This window comes from Gambusia affinis, linkage group LG15 (genome assembly GCF_019740435.1).
Source record: "Gambusia affinis linkage group LG15, SWU_Gaff_1.0, whole genome shotgun sequence".
Taxonomy (NCBI): domain Eukaryota; kingdom Metazoa; phylum Chordata; class Actinopteri; order Cyprinodontiformes; family Poeciliidae; genus Gambusia; species Gambusia affinis.
The window spans coordinates 23,362,179-23,384,877 of NC_057882.1; the positions used below are offsets into that span (position 1 = coordinate 23,362,179).

Here is a 22,699-nt window from a genome sequence, read left to right on the forward strand (position 1 = left end):
TCCTTTTAGCTTAAGAGTAAGTTTTCATGAACCACTTAAGATCTTGGTGTTTAAGAGAAAAGAATGGATTTCTTGGGTTTGTGGATGTTTGACCTTTAATCTGTTTGTGTGTCTTTATCTCTTTAACGTTTCCTGATTTGTATTTATGGCTCATTTCTTCAGCCCACCTGCTGCTTGATTGTTTACCCCAAGAGCACATTCTGCTCCAAGCAGAGTCTCAAAATAATGTGACATTGTGCATCGCCTCAATCTTTGAAGTTTAGTCTCCATAGAGACCTAGGTTAATTGGGGTACATTAGCATAATTAGCAGCCATCTTCTGCTGAGCATGCACTGTGTTACTGGACCATGCATATTTTGTGAGCATGTCCTTTAATGACAAATCTCCCAGCAACAAACAATGTTGCAATATTAGAATACATAATGGAGATCATTCCCACAATTGATCAAAAATAAAAATGAGGAATGAATTCAACTTGACCAAACTTTATTACATTTTAGAAGAATGGGATTTCTTTTTATTATTATTATTTATAGAAACTTCAACTAAAGATTATGAGAAAGAATTTTGAGATAATCACTCAGAATCAAGAATTTAATTCATGATTAATTAATCTAGTATGTATTTACTAATGATTAAGCTGAGTAAAAGTAACCCAGGAACAAATGCAGAAAGCAAAGGTCCCACTCTAACTCTCAGAGAGAGGACAACTACAGATTAACCTTCCCTTTAATCTGTAGTTGTCCTCTCTTTGACTCAGTGAGGAAAAATCTTTTACCAAAGCCTCAGACTGTGGATGTCCTTTGTGAAGCCACCTTCACTACTTTTAATGCTTACATCAAACATGCCTAAATATTTATTTTTGAAATAATCTGTCATGATTCATGTTCTGTCTGTCCATGCTGAGCCTAATCATTCATTCTGTTCACCTGCCAGGCCTGATTGCTTTCCTGTTCCACCTGGTCCCCGCCCTACTTAAACACCACTCAGTCTCTGCTTCCTTGCCAGATTATCGACAGCCACGAGCCAGTAGAAATCCAGCGTTTTTCTTCCTAGCCTTCTGTGATTCTTGACCTCCTTCTGCCCACGGATTTATCCTCCTTGCCTAGCCCTTGTCGGAACCCATCTATTCTGGATTTCTGGACCCTGACCCAAGCTTTGCCTCACGACCACCGAGTATCGCCTGCCCCTCAAGCTAAGTTTGCTCTCTCTGCCTACCCGTGTATGACCTTTGCCTGATCTTCGTCTTAGTCCCTGTGTGCTGCCTACTGGATCTCCTTGTGGAGAGTATCTTTGGATCCACAGCAGACAATTCAACCTTTTGTTTTCAGCTCCTTCCGTCCAATGCATGACAGGTCAGTTAAGCTGCACATTTCTAAGTTCCCCCTCCTTTATCAGTTCATCCCCAGTATTCTCCCCTCTCTTCTCAGCGCTGTGTTTTGATGACCATTCCCTGAGCAGCGACCAGTTCCTGAATATTTTATTAAACTTGTTTTTTCTTTCTAACTCCTGTGTGTGGTTGAATTTCCGGGTCCCCTCTGAGTGTCCTTACAGTATAATCTGGCCACTATGGACCCGTCACCCACACAGGAGTGGCGTTCAAGTGTTGAAGGTGCCATTAACCGCCTGGAATCCAACATGCAAGAAATGATGAGCATGCTTGACAAGATGTCCTCCTCCCCCCCAAAGACTGCTCCCCCTCCTAGCCCCAAGGCCTCTACATCTGGTTACCAGGTCTCGCCCATTCATGAGCCCCGCCTGTCTCCACCAGAGGTGTTCAAGGGTGAGCAGAGTCAGTGTCGTCCCTTTATAACTCAATGTGAGATTGTTTTTGAACTTCAACCATCGTCTTTCCCCACTGAACGAGCCAAAGTAGCCTATGCTATTTCCCTCCTCTCAGGGAAGGCCAAGTTATGGGGTACTGCTGAGTGGCAGAAGAACTCTCTCATTTGTTTTCGGTTCAGTGACTTTTCCAAGGAACTAATCAGGGTCTTTGACCCAGTTCTGCCTGAGAGGGAGGCTGCACGTGGTTTGCTCAAACTCAAACAAGGCAGGAGGCGAGTTACAGAGTACATTATTGACTTTCATGCTCTTTCTTCAGGAAGTGACTGGAACAATGAGGCACTATGTGATGCTTTCTACCAGGGTCTCAGTGAGGAGGTAAAGGATGAACTGTCTACTCGTGACGCTCCCAAGGATTTACAGGAACTGGAGACTCTAGCTGCTAGGATTGACATGAGGCTTCATGAGAGAAGGTTGGAGAAGAGTACTTCCAGTCGTACTTATCATGTTGAAAATTTTCCCAGGCCACAGCCATCAGTCACGGCTCCACCTTTGAGTGCATCACCTATCTCTCCGGCGGAGGAGCCTATGCAGATAGGCCGATCACGCTTGTCCCCACAAGAAAGGGAGCGGAGACGTAAGAGTGGTCTTTGTTTCTATTGTGGAGGAGAGGGTCACCTACTTGCCTGTGTCCAGTAAAAGGCCAAGCTCAGTAGGAGGTAAGAGGCTCCTGCTGAGCCAAAAGCGATTAAATCCTCTTCTTTCTCTGTTCTGGCCACGCTCCAAGCTAAAGGTTTTACCAAGAATCTTTCTGTTTTTATAGATTCAGGAGCAGACACTGAGTTTATGGACCGTGGTCTTGCCGAATCCCTTGGCATCCAATTCCTTCCCACCTCTACATGTTTGGAAGTTTTGGCTATTGACGGCCATTTACTTCATCAGGTCACCCACGAAACAGGTCCCATTAAGTTTAGTATTTCTGGGAATCACCATGAACTAATTTCATTCCTAATCATTAATTCCCCTGACCTCCCTGTCATTTTGGGAGCCACTTGGTTAAGAAAACACAACCCCCACATTGACTGGGTTAAGGGCGAGGTGTTGGGCTGGTCACCGTCCTGCCATTCTACTTGTCTCTTAGCTGCTTCTGTCCCCTGCTCTGTCCCCATCAGTGGACAAGAGACCTACCCCAACTTAGCCAAAGTACCTGCTGTTTACCATGACCTTAGGGAGGCCTTTAACAAGCATCGAGCCACTTCCCTTCCACCCCATCGGCCCTATGATTGTGCAATCAATTTGCTTCCTGGCACCGTCCCTCCCAGAGGCCGTCTATACCCTCTCACTGGCCCAGAGGATAAAGCCATGAGGGATTATATCAGCGACGCACTCAAAGCAGGTATCATCCGCCCTTCTTCCTCCCCAGCTGGCGCAGGTTTCTTTTTTGTGGGCAAGAAAGATGGCTCCTTAAGACCCTGTATAGACTACAGAGGATTGAATGACATCACTGTCAAAAATCGTTACCCGCTTCCCCTAATGAACACTGCCTTCGACCTGATACAGGGATCCACAGTTTTTACTAAGCTTGATCTTAGAAATGCCTACCACCTAGTCCGTATCAAGGAGGGGGATGAGTGGAAGACGGCTTTTAACACACCTACAGGTCATTATGAATATCTTGTTATGCCCTTTGGCCTGTCCAATGCTCCAGCAGTGTTCCAGGCACTTGTCAATGATGTCCTCAGGGACATGGTCGGTCGTTTTGTTTATGTTTATCTGGATGACATTTTGATTTTCTCCAAGGATCTCACAACCCATCAAGCTCATGTTCGTTCTGTCATTCTCCGCTTGCTGCAGAATAACCTGTTCATCAAGGCAGAAAAGTGTGAGTTTCACAAACCATTTACTTCATTCTTGGGCTTCCTTATTTCTCCTAACAGTATTTCCATGGATCCCAGCAAGACGGACGCCATCATGAATTGGCCCCACCCACAAAACCGCAGACAACTCCAAAGATTTCTGGGGTTTGCAAACTTTTATCGTCGGTTCATCCGTAATTTCAGTTCTGTGGCCTCACCACTTCACGCTCTTACCTCATCCAAGTCCAAGTTCATTTGGAGTAAGTCTGCTGCTCTGTCCTTCGACCGCCTTAAGGCGGCTTTTACCTCGGCTCCTGTCCTCCGTTCACCAGACCCTTCCCGCCAATTCATTGTTGAGGTGGATGCTTCTGACTCAGGGGTGGGAGCCGTACTCAGTCAAAGGTGCACTGATGGCAAAACTCACCCATGTGCTTTTTTTTCCAGAAAGCTGACTTCTTCCGAGACTAACTATGATGTTGGTGACCGTGAACTGCTGGCAGTCAAACTAGCTCTTGAGGAGTGGAGGCACTGGCTTGAGGGAGCTAAGGAACCCTTTGTGGTTTGGACTGATCATAAAAATCTGCAGTACCTCAAGTCAGCAAGGAGACTCAACCCCAGGCAAGCCAGGTGGGCCTTGTTCTTCAGTCGTTTCAATTTCTCATTGTCTTACAGACCAGGGAGTAAGAACGCTAAGCCAGATGCACTCTCCAGGCTTCATGAGAGTATGAAGGAGGGGCAAGAGGCTAAGCAGGAGTTATGTGCTCCCCACATCCGTGCGGTTAGCAGTTTCCAAGTTAGAACTGGAGCAGAGAATAAAAGAAGCTCATCAACAAAGCCCCGTCCCTGAGAACTGTCCTAAAGATCGACTGTTTGTCCCTGAGCACCTTATTCCTGAGGTACTGTCATTTTGCCATGAGTCTAGACTGTTCTGTCATCCGGGTGTCACTAAGACCCTATCAGTGATCAGAAGTTGTTTCTGGTGGGGAACCATGCTATGAGATGTTACTGAGTTCATCAAGGCTTGCAGAGTTTGCTGTCAGGCTAAACCATCCCGTCGGCCACCCTCTGGACTTCTACGACCCCTCCCTGTTCCTCACCGCCCATGGTCCCATATATCCATGGATTTTGTGACTGGTTTGCCCTCTTCCAATAATCATTCTGTCCTTCTCACAGTCGTAGATCGTTTCTCCAAGATGTCCCATCTGATACCGCTTCGCAAACTGCCTTCATCCAAGGAGCTGGGAGGGATTCTGGCCCGGGAGGTTTTCCGCCTACATGGTCTGCCTACTGACATTGTTTCTGACAGGGGTCCCCAGTTTGTCTCTAGATTCTGGAAGGAATTCTGTGGTCTCCTGGGTATCACGGTGAGCCTCTCATCTGGGTTCCACCCCCAAACTGACGGACAAACGGAGAGGATCAATCAAGAAGTGGAGACCAAGCTTCGTATGCTCTGTGAACATGATCCCTCTTCTTGGTCACAAAACCTACCATGGGTAGAATATGCCCTCAACTCTCTCCCTTCTAATTCCACAGGTCTGTCTCCCTTTTACACTGTCTACGGTTATCAGCCTCCAGTGTTGTCCCTTCAAGAAAGGCCCATTAGAGTTCCTTCTGCGCATGCCTCTGCCTTAAAGTGCCAGCAGGTATGGCGTCTGGCCCGCAGGGCGCTTCTGAAGACCTCTGCTTTATGTTCCAGATTTGCCAATCGTCGCAGAGTTCCAGCGCCCACCTACGTCAAGGGACAAAAAGTCTGGCTATCCACCAAGGACCTTCCTTTGCGGATTGAAAACCGCAAGCTTGCGCCTCGTTTTATAGGACCCTTCCCAATTTCCAAAGTGATCAACCCTGTGGCTGTTCGGCTTCGCCTTCCCCGGACTCTCAGGGTTTGTCCCACCTTTCATGTGTCCCGTGTCAAACCTGTTTTCACTTTTCAGTTGTTACCCTCCTCCGGACCCCCTCCTCCCGCCCGGATAATCGAGGGTGGTCCTGCTTACACAGTGCGCCGTCTCCTTCGGTCCAGACGTTGGGGTCGGTCCATACATTACCTGGTGGACTGGGAGGGATACGGGCCTGAGGAGCGCTCCTGGGTGCCGGCCCGACATGTTTTGGACAAATCCCTGATTAGGGAGTTTCATCGGTCCAATCCTGACCAGCCAGGTGGTCCTTCTGGAGCCGGACCTTGAGGAGGGGGTACTGTCATGATTCATGTTCTGTCTGTCCATGCTGAGCCTAATCATTCATTCTGTTCACCTGCCAGGCCTGATTGCTTTCCTGTTCCACCTGGTCCCCGCCCTACTTAAACACCACTCAGTCTCTGCTTCCTTGCCAGATTATCGACAGCCACGAGCCAGTAGAAATCCAGCGTTTTTCTTCCTAGCCTTCTGTGATTCTTGACCTCCTTCTGCCCACGGATTTATCCTCCTTGCCTAGCCCTTGTCGGAACCCATCTATTCTGGATTTCTGGACCCTGACCCAAGCTTTGCCTCACGACCACCGAGTATCGCCTGCCCCTCAAGCTAAGTTTGCTCTCTCTGCCTACCCGTGTATGACCTTTGCCTGATCTTCGTCTTAGTCCCTGTGTGCTGCCTACTGGATCTCCTTGTGGAGAGTATCTTTGGATCCACAGCAGACAATTCAACCTTTTGTTTTCAGCTCCTTCCGTCCAATGCATGACAGGTCAGTTAAGCTGCACATTTCTAAGTTCCCCCTCCTTTATCAGTTCATCCCCAGTATTCTCCCCTCTCTTCTCAGCGCTGTGTTTTGATGACCATTCCCTGAGCAGCGACCAGTTCCTGAATATTTTATTAAACTTGTTTTTTCTTTCTAACTCCTGTGTGTGGTTGAATTTCCGGGTCCCCTCTGAGTGTCCTTACATAATCTACAACAACACTCCTCCTGCTCAGTCTTTTTTGAAACTATTATTTCATAATTTACGGCGAATATTTGGGAATATTTTATGGATTCTCAGTGAAGTCAAATTTGTATCCTAAGTACAACCCATGAGAGCATCCTTGCATTTTTCACCAGTCTTAAGATTTTAAAAAGATTTTAGAGTGTATTTTTAAATCTAATGACAGCATAGGAGTTTAATAAAAGTTTTTTTCTGGATTTATTTAAAGTCCATTGAGGACAATTGGAAGGATAAAAACGGTTCATCAATGGGAAAGGTCAGATTTAAGGTGTGAAGGTGCTTTTAGAAAACTTTCATCAGAAAAATCTGGCATGCAGTAAAGTCAGACTTTTTTCAAATATAATCCTAACTTTTCTTAAAAATCATTTTTTGGGATTAAATGGAGGCTGCGTAAATCTCCAGAAAAAATAAGCCACATCCCTCTTTTCCTCTGGTGTGCAGAATTTAAATCTCCCTGTGCAGCATGTGAGCTGCTGGATTTTATTTGACATTGGATCAAATATTTTTTCATTATTTTGAATTGAATTGACTAATAGATGAGTATAATTCAGTACTTATATGTGTAATGTTCTTTTTACAGATATTAGAAATGTAAAATTCTTCTATTTTGTGTTATTTAAGAATAATCTGTGGAATCTAAAATCCTTACTATGGAAAGCTTGTTCAGATTAAAAAGAAAATCCTGCCACTCTTTCTTTGCTGTCGTTGCAAAGTGGTGGGGGATATTCAAGTGGAAAACATGTGCAACTTCTGGATAGTCAGAGTGAGGAAGATTATATTTGATCATGCCTGAGAGAAATTAGACTTTTTTACCTAAAAACCTGAGTTTATTGATCGAAGCATACACAGGAGTACAGTTGGTGAAGCGGTTTCTTAAATCCTACGGATGTGTTTGCATGAAAAAAAAAGGTTCTACATGAGGAAAATTCCTTTACACTCAATAAAAAAACACACTAGTTATTGCTTTTTGATGTGAATGGAGTAGCCAGTTGACTTCAGATGAATCTGTGCTCATCTGCTGACCTCGGCTGACCTTACACCCAAGCAGAATCTCAGGTTGACATTTTAACCAATCCGTGTTTTCATCAGAGACATGATGCGTCTCGACAGTGGAGTGTTTGTACTTTGCTGCCTGACTACGGTAGCCGTGCTTGTGTCAACCGGATAAGCTGTCCTCGAGAGCCCAAATCCCTCTCCAGAGTCTCCTTGACATCCCACCAGCCTGTCTCAGATACTCGGCTCACAGGCAGCAGTCTCCCACAACACTTTGTCACTCGACTGAAAACAACACAGAAATTCTCTCTTTGCTGAGAATCTTTGGATAGAATAAAAACCTGAAACACAGGAGAAAAAGAAAATCAATAAATGATAGAACTGGAAAGGTTCATGCACAGTCCTGAAAAGTCTGAAGAAGACTGATTTTTTTTTTTTCTTAATGTTTCCAGATCTGGGTTAGTAGGGAAAAATGAACTTTAGCACTGAAAGTCATTTGATTTCCAAGGCCTGGTTTCTCATCTTCACTGTTCTAAGGAACAATAATGCTTAACAAATGCATCGACTTTTATTTAAACACAATGTTTTCTCTTTGATTTTATCACTGTTCATGATAGTATTGGTTTTTGACTTACTGTTTTAAAAATTGATCTGAAACAATTTCCAAAATCTTCGTTATCAGAAAACCTGTAAGTCTTGACTGTTTGGACATAAAACCATCATTTCCAGTCTTACAAAACAGTCAAGAGATTGTAAAGAATATTTTCTCACATAATGCCACCCAGTTAGAGACCAGAGTCTGCTCATTATAACTGACATATTCCCTTCCTTGTTTTTAAACAGCTGCAGTGAAATCACATCCCTTCTGTACTTTTTCATTAAGCATTTTAGCCAACAGCAGACATCATCAGATTTAAAAGGAGTATCTATTACTATGGTAGTTGCTGAACTTAACAGGCTCTGAACTGAAAATCACTTTGACTCAAATTGTGCTGCTTTCATGTTGATATTTCAGGCCACCATCCACATCTGTCCAATTATGAATAACTGTGAACTCCTCCAAACAAGATAGTCACACTGAAATGTGTTAAGATGTTGGTGGAAAGTGTTCTGGGACTACATTTAATCAATACCACAACTATTGTCCAAACAAGGGTGATTGCAGGTGAATTGATATTGAACCTAAATTAGGTGTGATTGCTATAATTATTTTTTAAAAGGGCATTGTGCTTATAGTGTGTCTGCTGTTAGATGTTGAGTCAGAGTAACATTCTGGCCTTTGCCTTAACTTGGTCAATTTCATTTAAGCTCTTCAGTTTTGTTTCACACAATGAAAAGTCTCATTTTATTTTGGCTAAACAGAAAAGTCCAAACATTTCATTTCACATCCAGCTAATACATGCTTAATGTATTCTTATTTTACAAGCATGCAGTGTTTTGCAAAGTATTCATGTTGCTTGAATGTTTTCTCTGTTAACAAAGGTTTATGTTGAAATTTTATATAATAATGAAACATAAAAACCCGTTTTTAAACATTTTAAAATGTGTTATTGTCAGTAGGAGTTAAAATTGCATCAGCATTGTCTCCTGGCTTGCCTTTCTGCCTGTCCACCTCTCACAGCTGCAACCAAAAAATGAAGTAATCTCCATCTACCGCTGGATCTCTCATACTCTCTCTGCCTTTCTGTTGTTGGTTTATTGTCTTTGTCTCCTGCTCTTTCATATCTCACTTTGCCTCCTCTGTCACTCAGTTTATCAAATAAGTTTCTCCGTACTGTTGCACTCCCACCTTTCTTTTTCACCCTTCGCACACACACACACACACACACACACTCTTGTTCCTTGAGAGAATACGAGGAGGTGTTTGCTCCTCCATATGGCCCGTCAGCTTACAGCGGTGAAAGCGTAGGTGGTGTGTTGCATTCTACCAATGCACAATGTTATTAAAAAAAAGTCCAATCATATGTGAAATACTGGTGAAAACAGGCTGTAAAAAAAGCCATTTAGAAAATGCCTTTGAACTTTTGATTTATCATAAAGCTATAAATAATTCAAGCAGAGTATATTTTGTTGATAACACTCACTAGGATTTATAAAAAAAACTGATTCACACTGAGGTAGTTTAAGGAAGAAAGGCAGGTAGTGAATTAGTCTATAAATCAAGTTATGACTAAAGCTGAAACAAGGAATACATATTAAAAACAAATAAAATGAGATGTAAAAAATGTTTAAACAATCTATAGAAAACTGCTGAAAGTGTGAGTAAGGTACTTAAAGTGCTTTTTACAAAAATTTGCCAATGTCTAATTAAGCAAACTGCTCTCTCAGGCCCCTTTAAGCAAAAAGGTTAACAGGGTTGTAACTTTTAGAACATAATCCAGGAGTGGAAAGAACAAAATTTGTCCATAAACCATCTGTAACAATATGGTCCAGGCCAAGTTTCTGTCTGAGAAGTACAAAACAATCATAACTCACAGAGAGCCTTTACAAATACCTGGAATTAGGAAAACTTCTTCCACTTGTTGCATTTTTTAAAGTCTCCAAATATCTCTATCATTGATTCATCCATACACACATTCATACACATGGTGGTAATCTACACTGTAGCCACAGTCATTGCCAATGAATGCTAATGAGAAAAGACTTCACTCCTGAAAAAATAAAAATAAAACAGCACTTTGGAGTTTGTTCAAAGTTTGGTGGAGTTCATTAGAACAAGTCAGTGGGAGAATACAGTCTGGTTATAAGAGACCAGTATCAACCACTTTGGATGTTGTTGCAAACACTGTATTTAGGGTATTGGCATCGTACATCACCACAAAAGCACCAAACATGTGAATCTCGTTGTAACAATATGAGAGAGGTGTTTGTCAGCATGTGGCACTGGCAGAGTTTTACATTGTTTCTTGTCTGATAAGTGTTTACATTGTGTGCTTCCACCTGCATTCAAGACAAACAAACTGTTATCTGTGATGCTCAGTAAGTAGGTTGTGTTTGTGGTGGTAGAGGTGTTGGAAAACACACCATTGCACAGTGATTGACTGCACCATGGGAAATGGTTTATAATTCTGTTTCCAGGCAGTTTTCCTGTATCTGTTTTTAGTTTTCCCCGGGGTTTTGCTCCTATATATGGTTTCTGCTTAGTGATACTAAATGTGTCCACTCTCTTTGTTTTATCCTGAAGAATAAAACAAGAGACCTGAAGAATAACGTCATATCAGGAACAGAGAAAATAATCTCAGCTGTGCTGATGCTCTGCCAACATCCTTAGGTTTACAGCCGAGTTCAGTGGGGTCATGAATAATAGAGAAAGGTCACATATTTTATGGATTTGTGCTCCACATGACCACTGCACCATCAATAGGGAATTTTGAGCAACTATTTACTACAAGTGGTGAAGTATGTATTTGTATAAGGTGTTGTTTCGACTGAAGGTGCATTTATAATAAAAATTGATTTTAATGTTCAAAACAGTCATCGTCTCACATCTTTAAATGTCATTAAATACTTAGTAAAAAAATAAGGTGGTTTTGTTTGTGCTGATTGCATAATATGCTGCTTTTGATTTTAACAAAACAGGGACTGGAACATGATTGAAAAATAATACTCAGAATGCTGTGGGTGGTCTTGGTATTTGGCCAATATTTGACCATTTGACATAAACACTGCAAATGTACAGATGAAGTCAGATTAGGTTTATTCTGTTCTTGTACACAGACGTGAATAATCTCCTCAGTCATTTATAACTAGAGTCTTTATTTTACATGTCTAAGCAAAGTACACAGATAGTAAACACTTCTGCTGCGTCCTCAGTGATCTGAGAGGCTTTTCTATAATCCCTCTTCTTAATAAGACATTTAATTTCCATCACTATCGATCGATTCAAAACAAGCCATTGAGCGGGTCTTAATCAGTCACTTCCCGTCTGCTGTAGTTTCAATAGGCGGGTCACAGTGACTTTAAATGCATCCTTTTAATGCATAGCACTGCATGATGTGGGGAGATGTAATTTTGCAGAAGTGTCAGAAGCAACCAAGAGTGAGAGCCGTGTCCCTCAGTTGACACCGAGTAAACAGTCACTTAGCGTGCATGTCCCTGTCCGCCCTCATAACGCTGCTGGAGACTGATGATCTTACTTGTGTAATTGCTCTGACATCTCACTGTGACAGATTGTGTGCAGAGCAGTAATCCAAAATGGCTGCAGCACTAGTCAAGGATGGAAAACAGAACATTAGAAATATTCAGCCATGCATGGAAAATTAGTTTCTTCAGCTGTTTTACATCCAAAATCTGAAGTTGTGTTTTATTTTTGAGGATAAGAAAAGACGCAATCATAATTCAGTACTGCACACATACCTACTGTTACCCTTTGAACTTGATTTGCATAATTTTAATTAAATGTTTAATCTAATTTATGAAATCAGGATGTCAAGTTGAAAATTTAAAGGGATATTCCCTTTTTTAAGTTATAGCCAACAGCAGTTTTATCTTGTCTACCAGGGAAAAGAATATTTTACAACTTTATCTACATTTGCATCAGTAGCTTTACTAGGGCTTTTGCTTGGTGTTGACTTTCCTAATCCGCTCAAGAGACATTTGAGAACTGATAAGAGTATCTTAGTCTGTGGCATGATACTCTAGTCAGATTACACACTTCCAATATTTTGGAAATCCACCACCCACCTGTCAAAGTCAGTTATTTCTATAGTTACCTTCAATAAAAACAGCTCAAGTAGGGTAAAGTTCAAATTTGAGGAAGTCAGGCTACATGCAAATTATGTTGAAATTTACAATATTCAATTGCTATAGTTGTTAATAATTGAATATTACTGAAAAGTTACTGAAAAGTTCATTTCAGTAGCTAAATTCACAAAATGAAGAACATTTTATAGATCATTTACAAAGATTGTTTTCAAACTTTTGTTATAGTTAATCGACTTGCAGCTAATGAAAACATGGCATTTAAGATTAGACTGTTACAGCAAACCATTTTAAAACTTATAGACATATGGGCTTAATAAAAAGTGTTTCATGCCTGCTTAAAAGTTATTTATTAGTCACTTTTAATCTGACAAATAATCCTTGTATGAACAGATAATTTATTGAACATGACTGTATAAATTTTAGATAAAAAAGAATTCTAGTTATGGCTTCCTTATTTTCTGACTTATTTTTTTGCAGTCTCAAGAGGTACACAAGTGAATTTAATGTCATGTAGTTAAAGCTTTATTATTGAAGTGTGTATAGTAAGGAGCACATCTTGATGTCTGTAAATAGTCTAAACTGGGCTGTTAAAAGCACACTCCAGGTGTGATTGGAGTGAAAAGAGGGATAAATATGTGAAAAATCACCATATATGCAAGCTGTAAAATACAGCGGTGGAATCTGTGACACTCTGAGTGTTTGTGTTTTCCAAAAGCTTTGACAACCTTGTTAGAGTGCATGTTTGATACTCACTTAGAACAGATGTGGTATCACTACATATGCAAAGTAATCCTGCAGCGTATGAGGCCAGAAAAATCAAATACAAACAACATCAAAACAAGAGGATTAAGGAAGATGTACCCCGTCTTCTGATTCACCTCAGTAATTTTATATGCTGTATTTCACTGAACCATGTAGTGTTAATAGATACAAGGTAGCTTAAAGCGTATCCCATCTTGAGATATCCATCATGTAACTCAACAGAACACCTTGCCTCGAGGAGCCATTGACCTCAGTCAGCAGCATCTTACCATTTATAATGACAGCATGCAGACACACTCCAGTGCACACACTCCATTTTTCTAACTGTATTGCATATACAGACCAAATCCGCCATACTACTATGACAGACACACTCACCATGTGTTTGTTTCCCCTCCAGGTGACAATTCTGATCATCCTGGCCTTGGCCTTCCTCGCCTGCATCGTGTTCCTGGTGGTTTATAAAGCTTTCACTTACGACCACGCCTGCCCAGATGGATTCATTTATAAGGTAAGAGCTTTGAATAATCTCTCAAATGTTAGGCATCTTAAGGTGAAAAATGTAGACAAAGAGAAAGAAATCTACATCACATGATTATTGCAGTGACTTTTGAGTGCCATGAAATGGAAAGGATGGTCATACTTTGGCATATATTTTCAATTATGTTGGTCAGTTTTAGTTCTGTTTTTTTTCCCCTTTGGATACATTACTCATTTGATCCACAAAACGTTTTCAATTTTGACAATAAATTTTCTGGGAAAAAATTGTCTGTTGCCCAGATTTATGTCTTCTTTTTTGGCAAGCTGTTAGGGACATTACTAATCTCAGTACAGCGGTCAAGCACTCAGCAGATAAAGAAATCTATGTCTTTTGGAGAAAGAAAAATAACAACAGGGCTTGTTTTGCATAAATACAGTGAGGTAAGATCTTTTGTTTACTCACTGTTAATTTGTTAAACATCAAGGAAAAAAAAATCAGTTTTCATATTCTGGTGAGAAACCACCTTCTATCAACTTATATTCTTTTTCTCCTCTTCATTGTACAAACTGTAGCATCATTATTATCGCTCCACAAAGGCGATGGTGAAAACTGTACATTTGCTCATATGTGAGGTATGTCAAACACTTTGGTCTAAAAACAGGCTTCCTAGGAAGGTTGCAAAACAGAATTTTCCAGGCAGACCAAAGGATACATCAAACCAGTATACATCATCAATTATACCATAGAATCAAAATATGATAATTTTCTCCTTTGTTGAATCAAAGTAACTCAAGCTATGGTAATTTGTCAAGCTGCACTCTTAGCTAGCAGAAGTGTCCCTGAGCAAAGCCCTCAATTCTGTGCCCTTGACTTTCCCCATCTTTCCTTTGTCACCTATCTAAATAAAGAAAAAAGGGTGAGTTCAATCCCTTATGAGAGCAGATAAAAAAGCTACTCCTGACCTACTTTTGTATTCAGAGGTTAAGTTACAGGAGGAGACTCGTGGTTTCTAGACAACCAGAGTCTCTTATGAATCTGTGTAATCAGGTGTAATTTACTAAACAGCCGCAGACTATTAAATCTGCAGCCAGAAGTTCTTATCTATAGCTATTAAGGAGTGAATAGAGAAATTGTAGCCCTGTAGCTGTTTTATAATAATCAGTATAAAATGCTGGATTTCCATAAGGCTGAGGTCAAAAGAAAATAGCTCTCAGATGCAGCACCATTCAACAATTTGCTGCAGTAAAAACGGTTATTTTATGGTATATGAACGGATTCAGAACCAAGTTACTGGGCCATGGAGGAGGTCACCTTCCAAGTCCCTCAATATATCCTGGCTTTGAGGTAGAAAACATGAAATTTTAGTCCTTTGTTAGATTAAAGCCAGAATATCAAGGGAGAAAGATTAAAGTTTTCCACTAATCCTGACCTCAAATCCAGTAAAGCTGCCATGTGTTTAAAAACAATGCATGGCGGCTCTTTTCTACATGGATATATCTGCAACACACATTTCTTTAGTGCTTGATTGCATAACATACAGAAACTAACATGACTGGTTGGGAAGGACCCAGACGCAGGTTGAAATCAAACAGCATTATTTAATAAAATAAAGACTTACAAGAACATAAATGACTGTCCAAGAACCCTGAACTGAATGGAAAAAAGAAGAAATTGTTAACAACAATGAGGAGCTTAAATACTGAAGAGAGATGGAAATGACAAAGCAAACCAGAAGAATTGATTAGAGACAGATGGGAAACAGCTGAGGCAGAGTGAAGGCAGAGGGAATTTGGTGGATGGAAAACAACTGTGGAGAGGAGCAAACTACCAGGCGGAGGGAAGGTGATTGATAAACACTGGGGAAAAACTGAGATTTAAAGAAACTGACAATCAACACTAATCTAAGAAATCAAAATCCAAATGTACAAAGAACAAAATGCAAAAATAGACTAAGAAACTAAATACAAAGGGATCAAAGCATATGGCAAGACCTTTTGCACAATAATGAATATGGGGGACTGACGACCAACAAGGAAATAATCAAAATACAAACAGTGAAGGAAATGTTCAGATGAGATGTTAACAGTTCATCTTTCTGTTTGTTTTGGGCTTAGTAACTGTACACGACATAAATTTTTTCACATTTATCTTGTAATTTTTCCATATTTATTTCAACTAGACAAGCAAAGGTTTATCTGAGTGCCACTCTAGGCAGCCTTAGTAAGTTGACCTGTAACAGAGGAACAATACAACACACTATAGTAATGGTACATCTGTTGAAATTACATAAGAATTGATGGAGGCATTAGTCCAAATTAGGTGCAGGGAAGAAATTCTTTGGTTTAATGGATAAATCTGCTTCTTCTTCTCACAGCATAAGCGGTGCATCCCTGCATCACTTGAGGCCTATTATGCTGCTCAAGATGCCAACTCACGGGGTCGTTTCTACACGGTGATCAGCCACTACAGCATGGCCAAGCAGACCACCTCGCACTCTGTCTCCCCCTGGCTGCCCGGAGGGGCAGCAGGCCACGAAGCTAAACCTCCGAGTGGTGAGGGCCACTGAGTTCGCTGAACCAAGTGTTGCCAGATGTGAACAGAATCACATGAACATAAACATAATAAAAAACAAAATAAAAATGAAGATAGATTAGTATGCAGAGACACAGACAAGTTGGTAAATATTTAGAACCGTAGACAAAAGAAACAACAAATATAGAGTAAAATCATGCATGCAGACATTGATTCAGCGTAGATTTTAGGTCATTTTTGGTCATTGCAACAGCAGTGCTTGAACACAAGTTAACAGAACTTCTCTTTGTTCTTGAAGGTATTTCCTTTCTCGTCTAAACGGAGAGCTGAGAAGTTCAGTTCCCTTTAAGTTAAGCTCTGTGGACATGCAGGGACATGAACACACTAAGACATAATCTGAACATGTTGTCTGCCCACCTGTATGCTCATTTTCATTAGGAATTAACTTTGAGATCCAGTTAAAGTTCATACATGCACATGCTGCCCTCTCATTGCTCTTTTTACACTTTAATTTATTACTCTGTCTGTTTAATTTTTACTCTAATTTATAAATGTTTTTTAAGTGATTGCCATACTTTGTATAAAGCCACCAGTTACAGTGAAATGTCATGTTCCTTTAGTGTAGATTCTCTCTAACTCTTGTTTCTCAAGTGTTTTGAAGTTTTACTGTAGGTACATAGAATTCCTGTTTTCTTTATTTTTTAAGTTGTATTTAACAAACATTTCTTGCCCACATCTCTGGCTTTCCATTTGAAGAAAATCTCTTCAGCCTATAAACCACATTCGTATCTGTTTCAGTTGAAGATCATTTATGCGTCTATTGTTGATGTTTGATAACTTGTGTACTAAAATCAAAATTTTCAGTGTTCTGTGCCATAAACCTAGCTATCCCCTAAAGTGTACATACATTTTGCATTGAGCCTAGCTTTGTGTGTATACAACGTAGTAACGGGTTATATTTTCTGATTAGATCTCTGAACATTTTGCCTCTGCTGCAAGGCTTGTAGTTTTCTGAAACATGATGTTAATGTTTTAAAAATGAGAAAATGTTCTGTACATAACTGTCTCTCGCCAAGACTCTTCTGCTGTGTACTGTTACTTTCATAGATGGGCTTCAACTGCAGCTACATTTTATTTGTGTAACGCTTCCGTTCCCCTCAATTTGTAACGTTGGATATGTTTTCAAGAGCACTCCAGTGAGATATAGTGATGTTGTTAGATGTGCTGATATCTGACGTAATTGCAACCTTGTCCCTGCTCTCTTTGTTTGAATTGAGAATAAAACAAGCTGTGACCTGTGTTGAGCGTCTGTCAGTCCTATTTAATGTTTGCCTCTAATGTAGCTTCAAGGCAGTTCAAGGTGATCAACAGCAACTGTTTGCTTTTTGTTTATTATTATTATTATTATTATTATTATTATTATTATTATTATTATTATTATTATTATTATTATTATTATTATTATTTTGCTACATTCAAATTAAATTCCTCCTACGTTTGTTCTATCCACAATAATGAGGATTTGTGACTGACAAATCCTCATTATTGAGGAGAACAAGGAAAACACCTGTGTGTTTAATGTCTGCTGGATGTTTTATTCATCCACACAATTATCTGGGAATACAAGATAAAGCCTCTTTTTTGACTTCTTTCTTAATTAGACAGGTGAAGCAATCAGTTTTGTGTTACTTTCACTGCAAGAAATTCAAAAGCATTTTGAAAGAAAAGCAAAAACAGGAAGGACACATTCTTGATACCGTGCTCATTCTCAGTTCAGCACATTTTAAACATTATCATCAATAGTAGAAGCATGAGAAGTGAATACATGTTTTCTCCATTTTTGTTCAGGCCATAAAATAAACAGAGCATTTCTTTGTTAAAAGTCCATTAAAATTGTCTATGAAAGTGAACTTTTAGTGTTATAAAGCAAAAGACTCTCACACACATAAACCTTCAAAAGAGATATTCTAAACCATTAACCTTTCTCTTGCTTTTCAGCAATAACAAAAAGATTCAGTTTTGCCCTTTTTTCCTCTAATATTCACTGGCCAACAAACACACAGGCGACCAAACAAGCCCGACTCTGTTTCTTCATAAATTGGACAGATGGTTGCTTATGCAGGCCTTACACCACCATAACAAGCTGACTTGTGATTTGATGAAGTCAGGTGAAGAAAAACAGCTGGTGATTTCATTTATGCGAAACAAGGTAAATAGCATTTTTTTATAGAAAGGTTGGCAACACTTACAATAAAAATATAAATGATGTTACCATAAACATTACTCACCTTTCCTCCAACAGCTTTTAAACTCTCCCAGTGACTAAATGCTTGATGAGCTACATTTGCATGATTACCCTCAATATCAGAATGTATATAAGTATTTTCCAGTAAACGTTTGTTTTGCTCTGGAAAAGGACTTTAAAAGTAACACACACGCTAAACAAGCCACACACATATGGCCATCAGTGTGGCCGACACCTCTATCTCTCTCCTCAGCTGTCTCCCCTGCTGTCAGAGAAAAGGCTGCCTCTCAGCAGTCTGCCCCCCGAGGGGAAGGAGGAAAAACAGGGAGGAGGAAAGAGGAGAGAAATAGCAGAAGACACCCACAGGGAATTAGAGGCATTGGGAGGGGGAGCCAGGTAAACGCTGTGGCGGTGGATTCATCAAAGCAACGCTACACCTGCCACATGGATATGGTTCGTTATTCAGCCCCAGTTTGAGCTTTTATACTTCCACATCAAACGTTCACACTATGTGTATAAGAGTGGGGGATGCGTGAACACACAGGGATCACCTCTGGTGCTACTGATGCACTCCTTTTGGGTGGGAGTGAGGTTTACACACTGAACCAAAGAGAAATGTGGCTTCGTTTATCTTTCCGTTTTATTGGTAATTCTCACAACTATAGCTTTGAGAAAAAAATCAATTGTTGTTATATAAATTTTTAACATTACAATTCAACTTCAATAATAAACAAATATGTGAGGGTAACATCTGAAGAATAAAAACAAGTACAATGACCCAGTTCAACAACAGCCTTAATCTCATGTTTTGTTAAATCTTTTGTTGACTCATTTTCTGGATTCTGTCCATTTTGTCAAGTTTATCTGCATTCCATGTCTAAACATCATATGGGAGGAAATCCCTTCTGAAGATTTTTTCCCCCTTAATTTCAGTTTTAATAACTGATAAGAAAAGCTTTTTTTTTTCTTTAGACTACAAAAATTACATGTCCAGTTGAACAAACATAACACCACAACAGGATGCTGCCACCACCATGTTTCACTGCTTTTGACCTTCCCTGTCTGGCGTTTCATTAACATTTAGAGAAAAGGTGCATTTTTATAACATTTTAAAGTTTCTCCAATTTCTAATCACTGTCTTCATTCTGATCTAAATTATTTTTATGTATTATACTGTAGCCTTTTCTTGACTGATGCCTTTGAACAATGAGCTCTTTTAACTCTCTTGCAACCTTTCTGTAAAGAGTTAGCTTCGTAGCTTTACACCTTTTGAAATGAATGATCACAGTGTAATTTGTTTTTACTCCAACTAACTGGCAGGTTATCAAGTTGAGATCAATTTGTTAAACTGCCAGTGTGTGAGATCAACTTATCACATACTCTTGAATTTTATAAAAACATACCATAACTGCAACATTAATTTAAGAAATGGTGCAGAAAAATGTATTTCTGAAAACAGAACCATATTAATATTTTGAAGTATCAAGCTTGAGGCTGGTTTTCTGTGGGCTGTGGCATCTACGGGGCATCCCTAAAGGATACCGTGCCCGATTCTCTACCGATCTTATTCACACCACAGATAGATGCTACGCTGCAGGAAACAGTGGGAGGCAGAAGATAACAAGTCAGGTTGTGTTTAATTTTTAAGCTTAATAGTTCATGGCCCATTTCTTTGTGATGTGTTGGAATTTTCAGAATTTTTGCACAACAGAAAAGAAATATTACACCTTGAAAAGTGTTAGTTGTTTGGGGACAGTTAGGCCCAAACATATTTTCACAGCCTTCATTGCCAAAACCTGTGAGGGAGAGTTCTAGTTGCTTCATTTGTGTTTTCCATCAATCTCAATCCATTTAGGGCATCTGGATGGGTACCATAAGTTTACCGCCCTTAGTATATAGAAATTAAAACCAATTTAAACCAAATCACCAGTGTTACGACACACCCATGAGACAAGACCCGTCCATCCGTTATCTAATCCTGCTCATCCTTGCAGGGCAGCAGGGGGGCTGGTGCCTCTCCAGCAGTTATTGGATGAGAGTCGGTTACATCCTGGACAGATCACCAGTCGATCCCAGCATGAGACAAGATGGTTCACAATATTGTGTTTGAGAGAACAAAAAATTATTTTCATAAAATTTTGGGGGGTAACTACCGGTAAATGTGTTTTTGAGAAATATCCAAAAAGTTAAATAAATCTCAAACATTGTAGAATTATCAGGCTTAAATTTGACCCACCTAAATATTTTTACAATTTCAAGAAGTGAATAGATTTAATCCAGATTCCTTAAAATCGGTGGAATATCTCCTGTGCCAAATTCTGCCCATATTAGCAAGAATAACTTGGTAGAAATGATTGTTCTAGACTGGAAAACTTGCTGTAATTTGTGGAACCCCAAATTCAAAGCATCAGATCGGTATGAAACACTAAAACAACAATTCTTAACAATTCAGTGATCATTTAAAAACAGCTTTCTGACTTTACTGACCTCTGATATTAAAATGAGTTTGATAGTTCAAGACAATAATAGTGAAAAAGAAAATGTAAAAATTTTGGTTTACTTTGCTCAAATTTTCTTGTGGGTGATATTAGAATCTTTGTATTTGCATCTTTTTTTACTTATTTCTTTTTCAGCTTTACCTTAATAATCCCTTAATAATTATTGACATTTGTCAGAATTTTTTATATCACAGCATCCCTGATGTGGACCACTGAATAAGATCACTGTCTTATAATGATTAAAAATAATTTCAAAATAGTTATAGAGGACTTTGATCACTGCACAAATCCTGTGTTTCAATCAAAGCAACAATGAGGATTTCCTCCAATAGCTACAAAATGAAGATCTAATGAAAAAAATACATCAGCTTTATATTAATTAAACACCATCAGGAACCAGCAGCTCGTGCTAAGTTCAAATGTGTTTTTCTGTGACAGCAGGGAGTTACCTTAATTAAATCAGCATATAAATGTTCAACGTTAATGCATCTCTAAGTGTGTGGAGCATCACTAACTACTTTTCTGACCTAGTTTCCTTCCCTCATTTAGAGCAATGTCAGTTAAGTTCATGAACACTTCCTGTTGCTTGGCTGCTCCTGCTGGGTTTGGCACATACAATATTCAATACACTGAATGCAGTTCAATTATTTACAATACTCTGTCTGGGTAAAAGGATAAAAGCTTCTCTCTCTTGGTCACGGTGTAACGGCTACAGGTTTTTAATGCTGAACAAAATCATTCTGGCTTATTATTTTAGAAACTTATTGCGACACACGCTTGTAAATAAATATATCAGTATTATGAATACTTTACTTATCTTGCAACATCTTAATATGAGCAGGCAGCCAGTAAGTAAAAAGAGACACTACGGCTATTCATAAGCAAATAAGTAGATGCAGCCGCAGACAAATATGAATGAGACAGGATGTGCACGCTTAGACACATTAAAAATAAAAACACATTTAAAAGTTGCAGTTGCTGCATTTAACCCAGAACCACTGTGACCTTTATGCAGCCTTCCTGACACTGTGCTCACCAGTCTAACTAAAATTGGGTCAGTGGGTTTAATCCCTCTTTGGATGCCAGTCAGATTTTAAAGTTAAATTGTGTGCCGCAGGCACCAAACTGTATGCTAAAAATAACAAGCAGTACAAGCAAATTTATCCATTTAGTGTGTATTTGGTGTGTTTCCAATGTGTTCATTTAATTAGTTGTGATTTTGTCATTTTCTATGTAATGAAGCTGGTGGCAGGATGGTATCTGACTTACTTCCAGCTCTCAGAACCCAGAAATCAGGAACAGCAAACAAAATGTGAGGGAAGCAGCTGAATTAGCACTGGGCAATTCTGCCAACTTGAACAGATGCAGAACCAAGTTACTGAACCAAGTTGGCATTATTCCTAAAATTTTGATTGACTTGATTAGAACTGATTCAGTAGAATTTATTCAGTAAATAAGTTCAGGTTGAAATATATTTTTTATTTAAACTAAAAAGTCAGTTTGAACGTTTTCAACGTTATAATTTCATGTGTTGATACATTTCTTTGGATTGGAACATGATGTCCAGATTTTTTGAGATTTTTTAGCATGCTTTATATTTTGGCACAGGCCATTTGTAGGAGATTCGAGGCCAGGGTTTGGCTACAGAGCCTGAGCCTAATGTTTAAAAAAATGAGGTCAATTACTATTAGTTTGTGTATTAGTGAGGCGGCAAATACCTTTTCAAAACAGCTTGGGATGGTTTAGATAACTCTTCCACCTGAACAAATAAAATTTTTAATCTAGGTTTGAAAAAAATACGGTTTTCACTGTGTACTTGGCCCAAAAACAGGAAGCCATAATTTACTGATCATAGATTCCTGGACTATAAAATATACCTAAACATGTATTGATTTATTTTTAGAAAAACATAAATCAATACTTATTTTTATAATC

General features: G+C 39.5%; 1 protein-coding gene across 1 annotated transcript in view; it reads left to right on the forward strand.

The window, feature by feature from the left end:
* Window positions 1-17,321, forward strand: part of nsg2 (neuronal vesicle trafficking associated 2) — a 38,172-nt gene extending 20,851 nt beyond the window's left edge. The window contains exons 4-5 of the mRNA XM_044141775.1: window positions 13,409-13,519; window positions 15,864-17,321. Of these exons, the coding sequence (XP_043997710.1) occupies window positions 13,409-13,519; window positions 15,864-16,055 (303 nt within the window). The 3' untranslated portion in view covers window positions 16,056-17,321. The remainder of the gene's footprint in view (window positions 1-13,408; window positions 13,520-15,863) is intronic.
* Window positions 17,322-22,699: the final 5,378 nt, after the last annotated feature.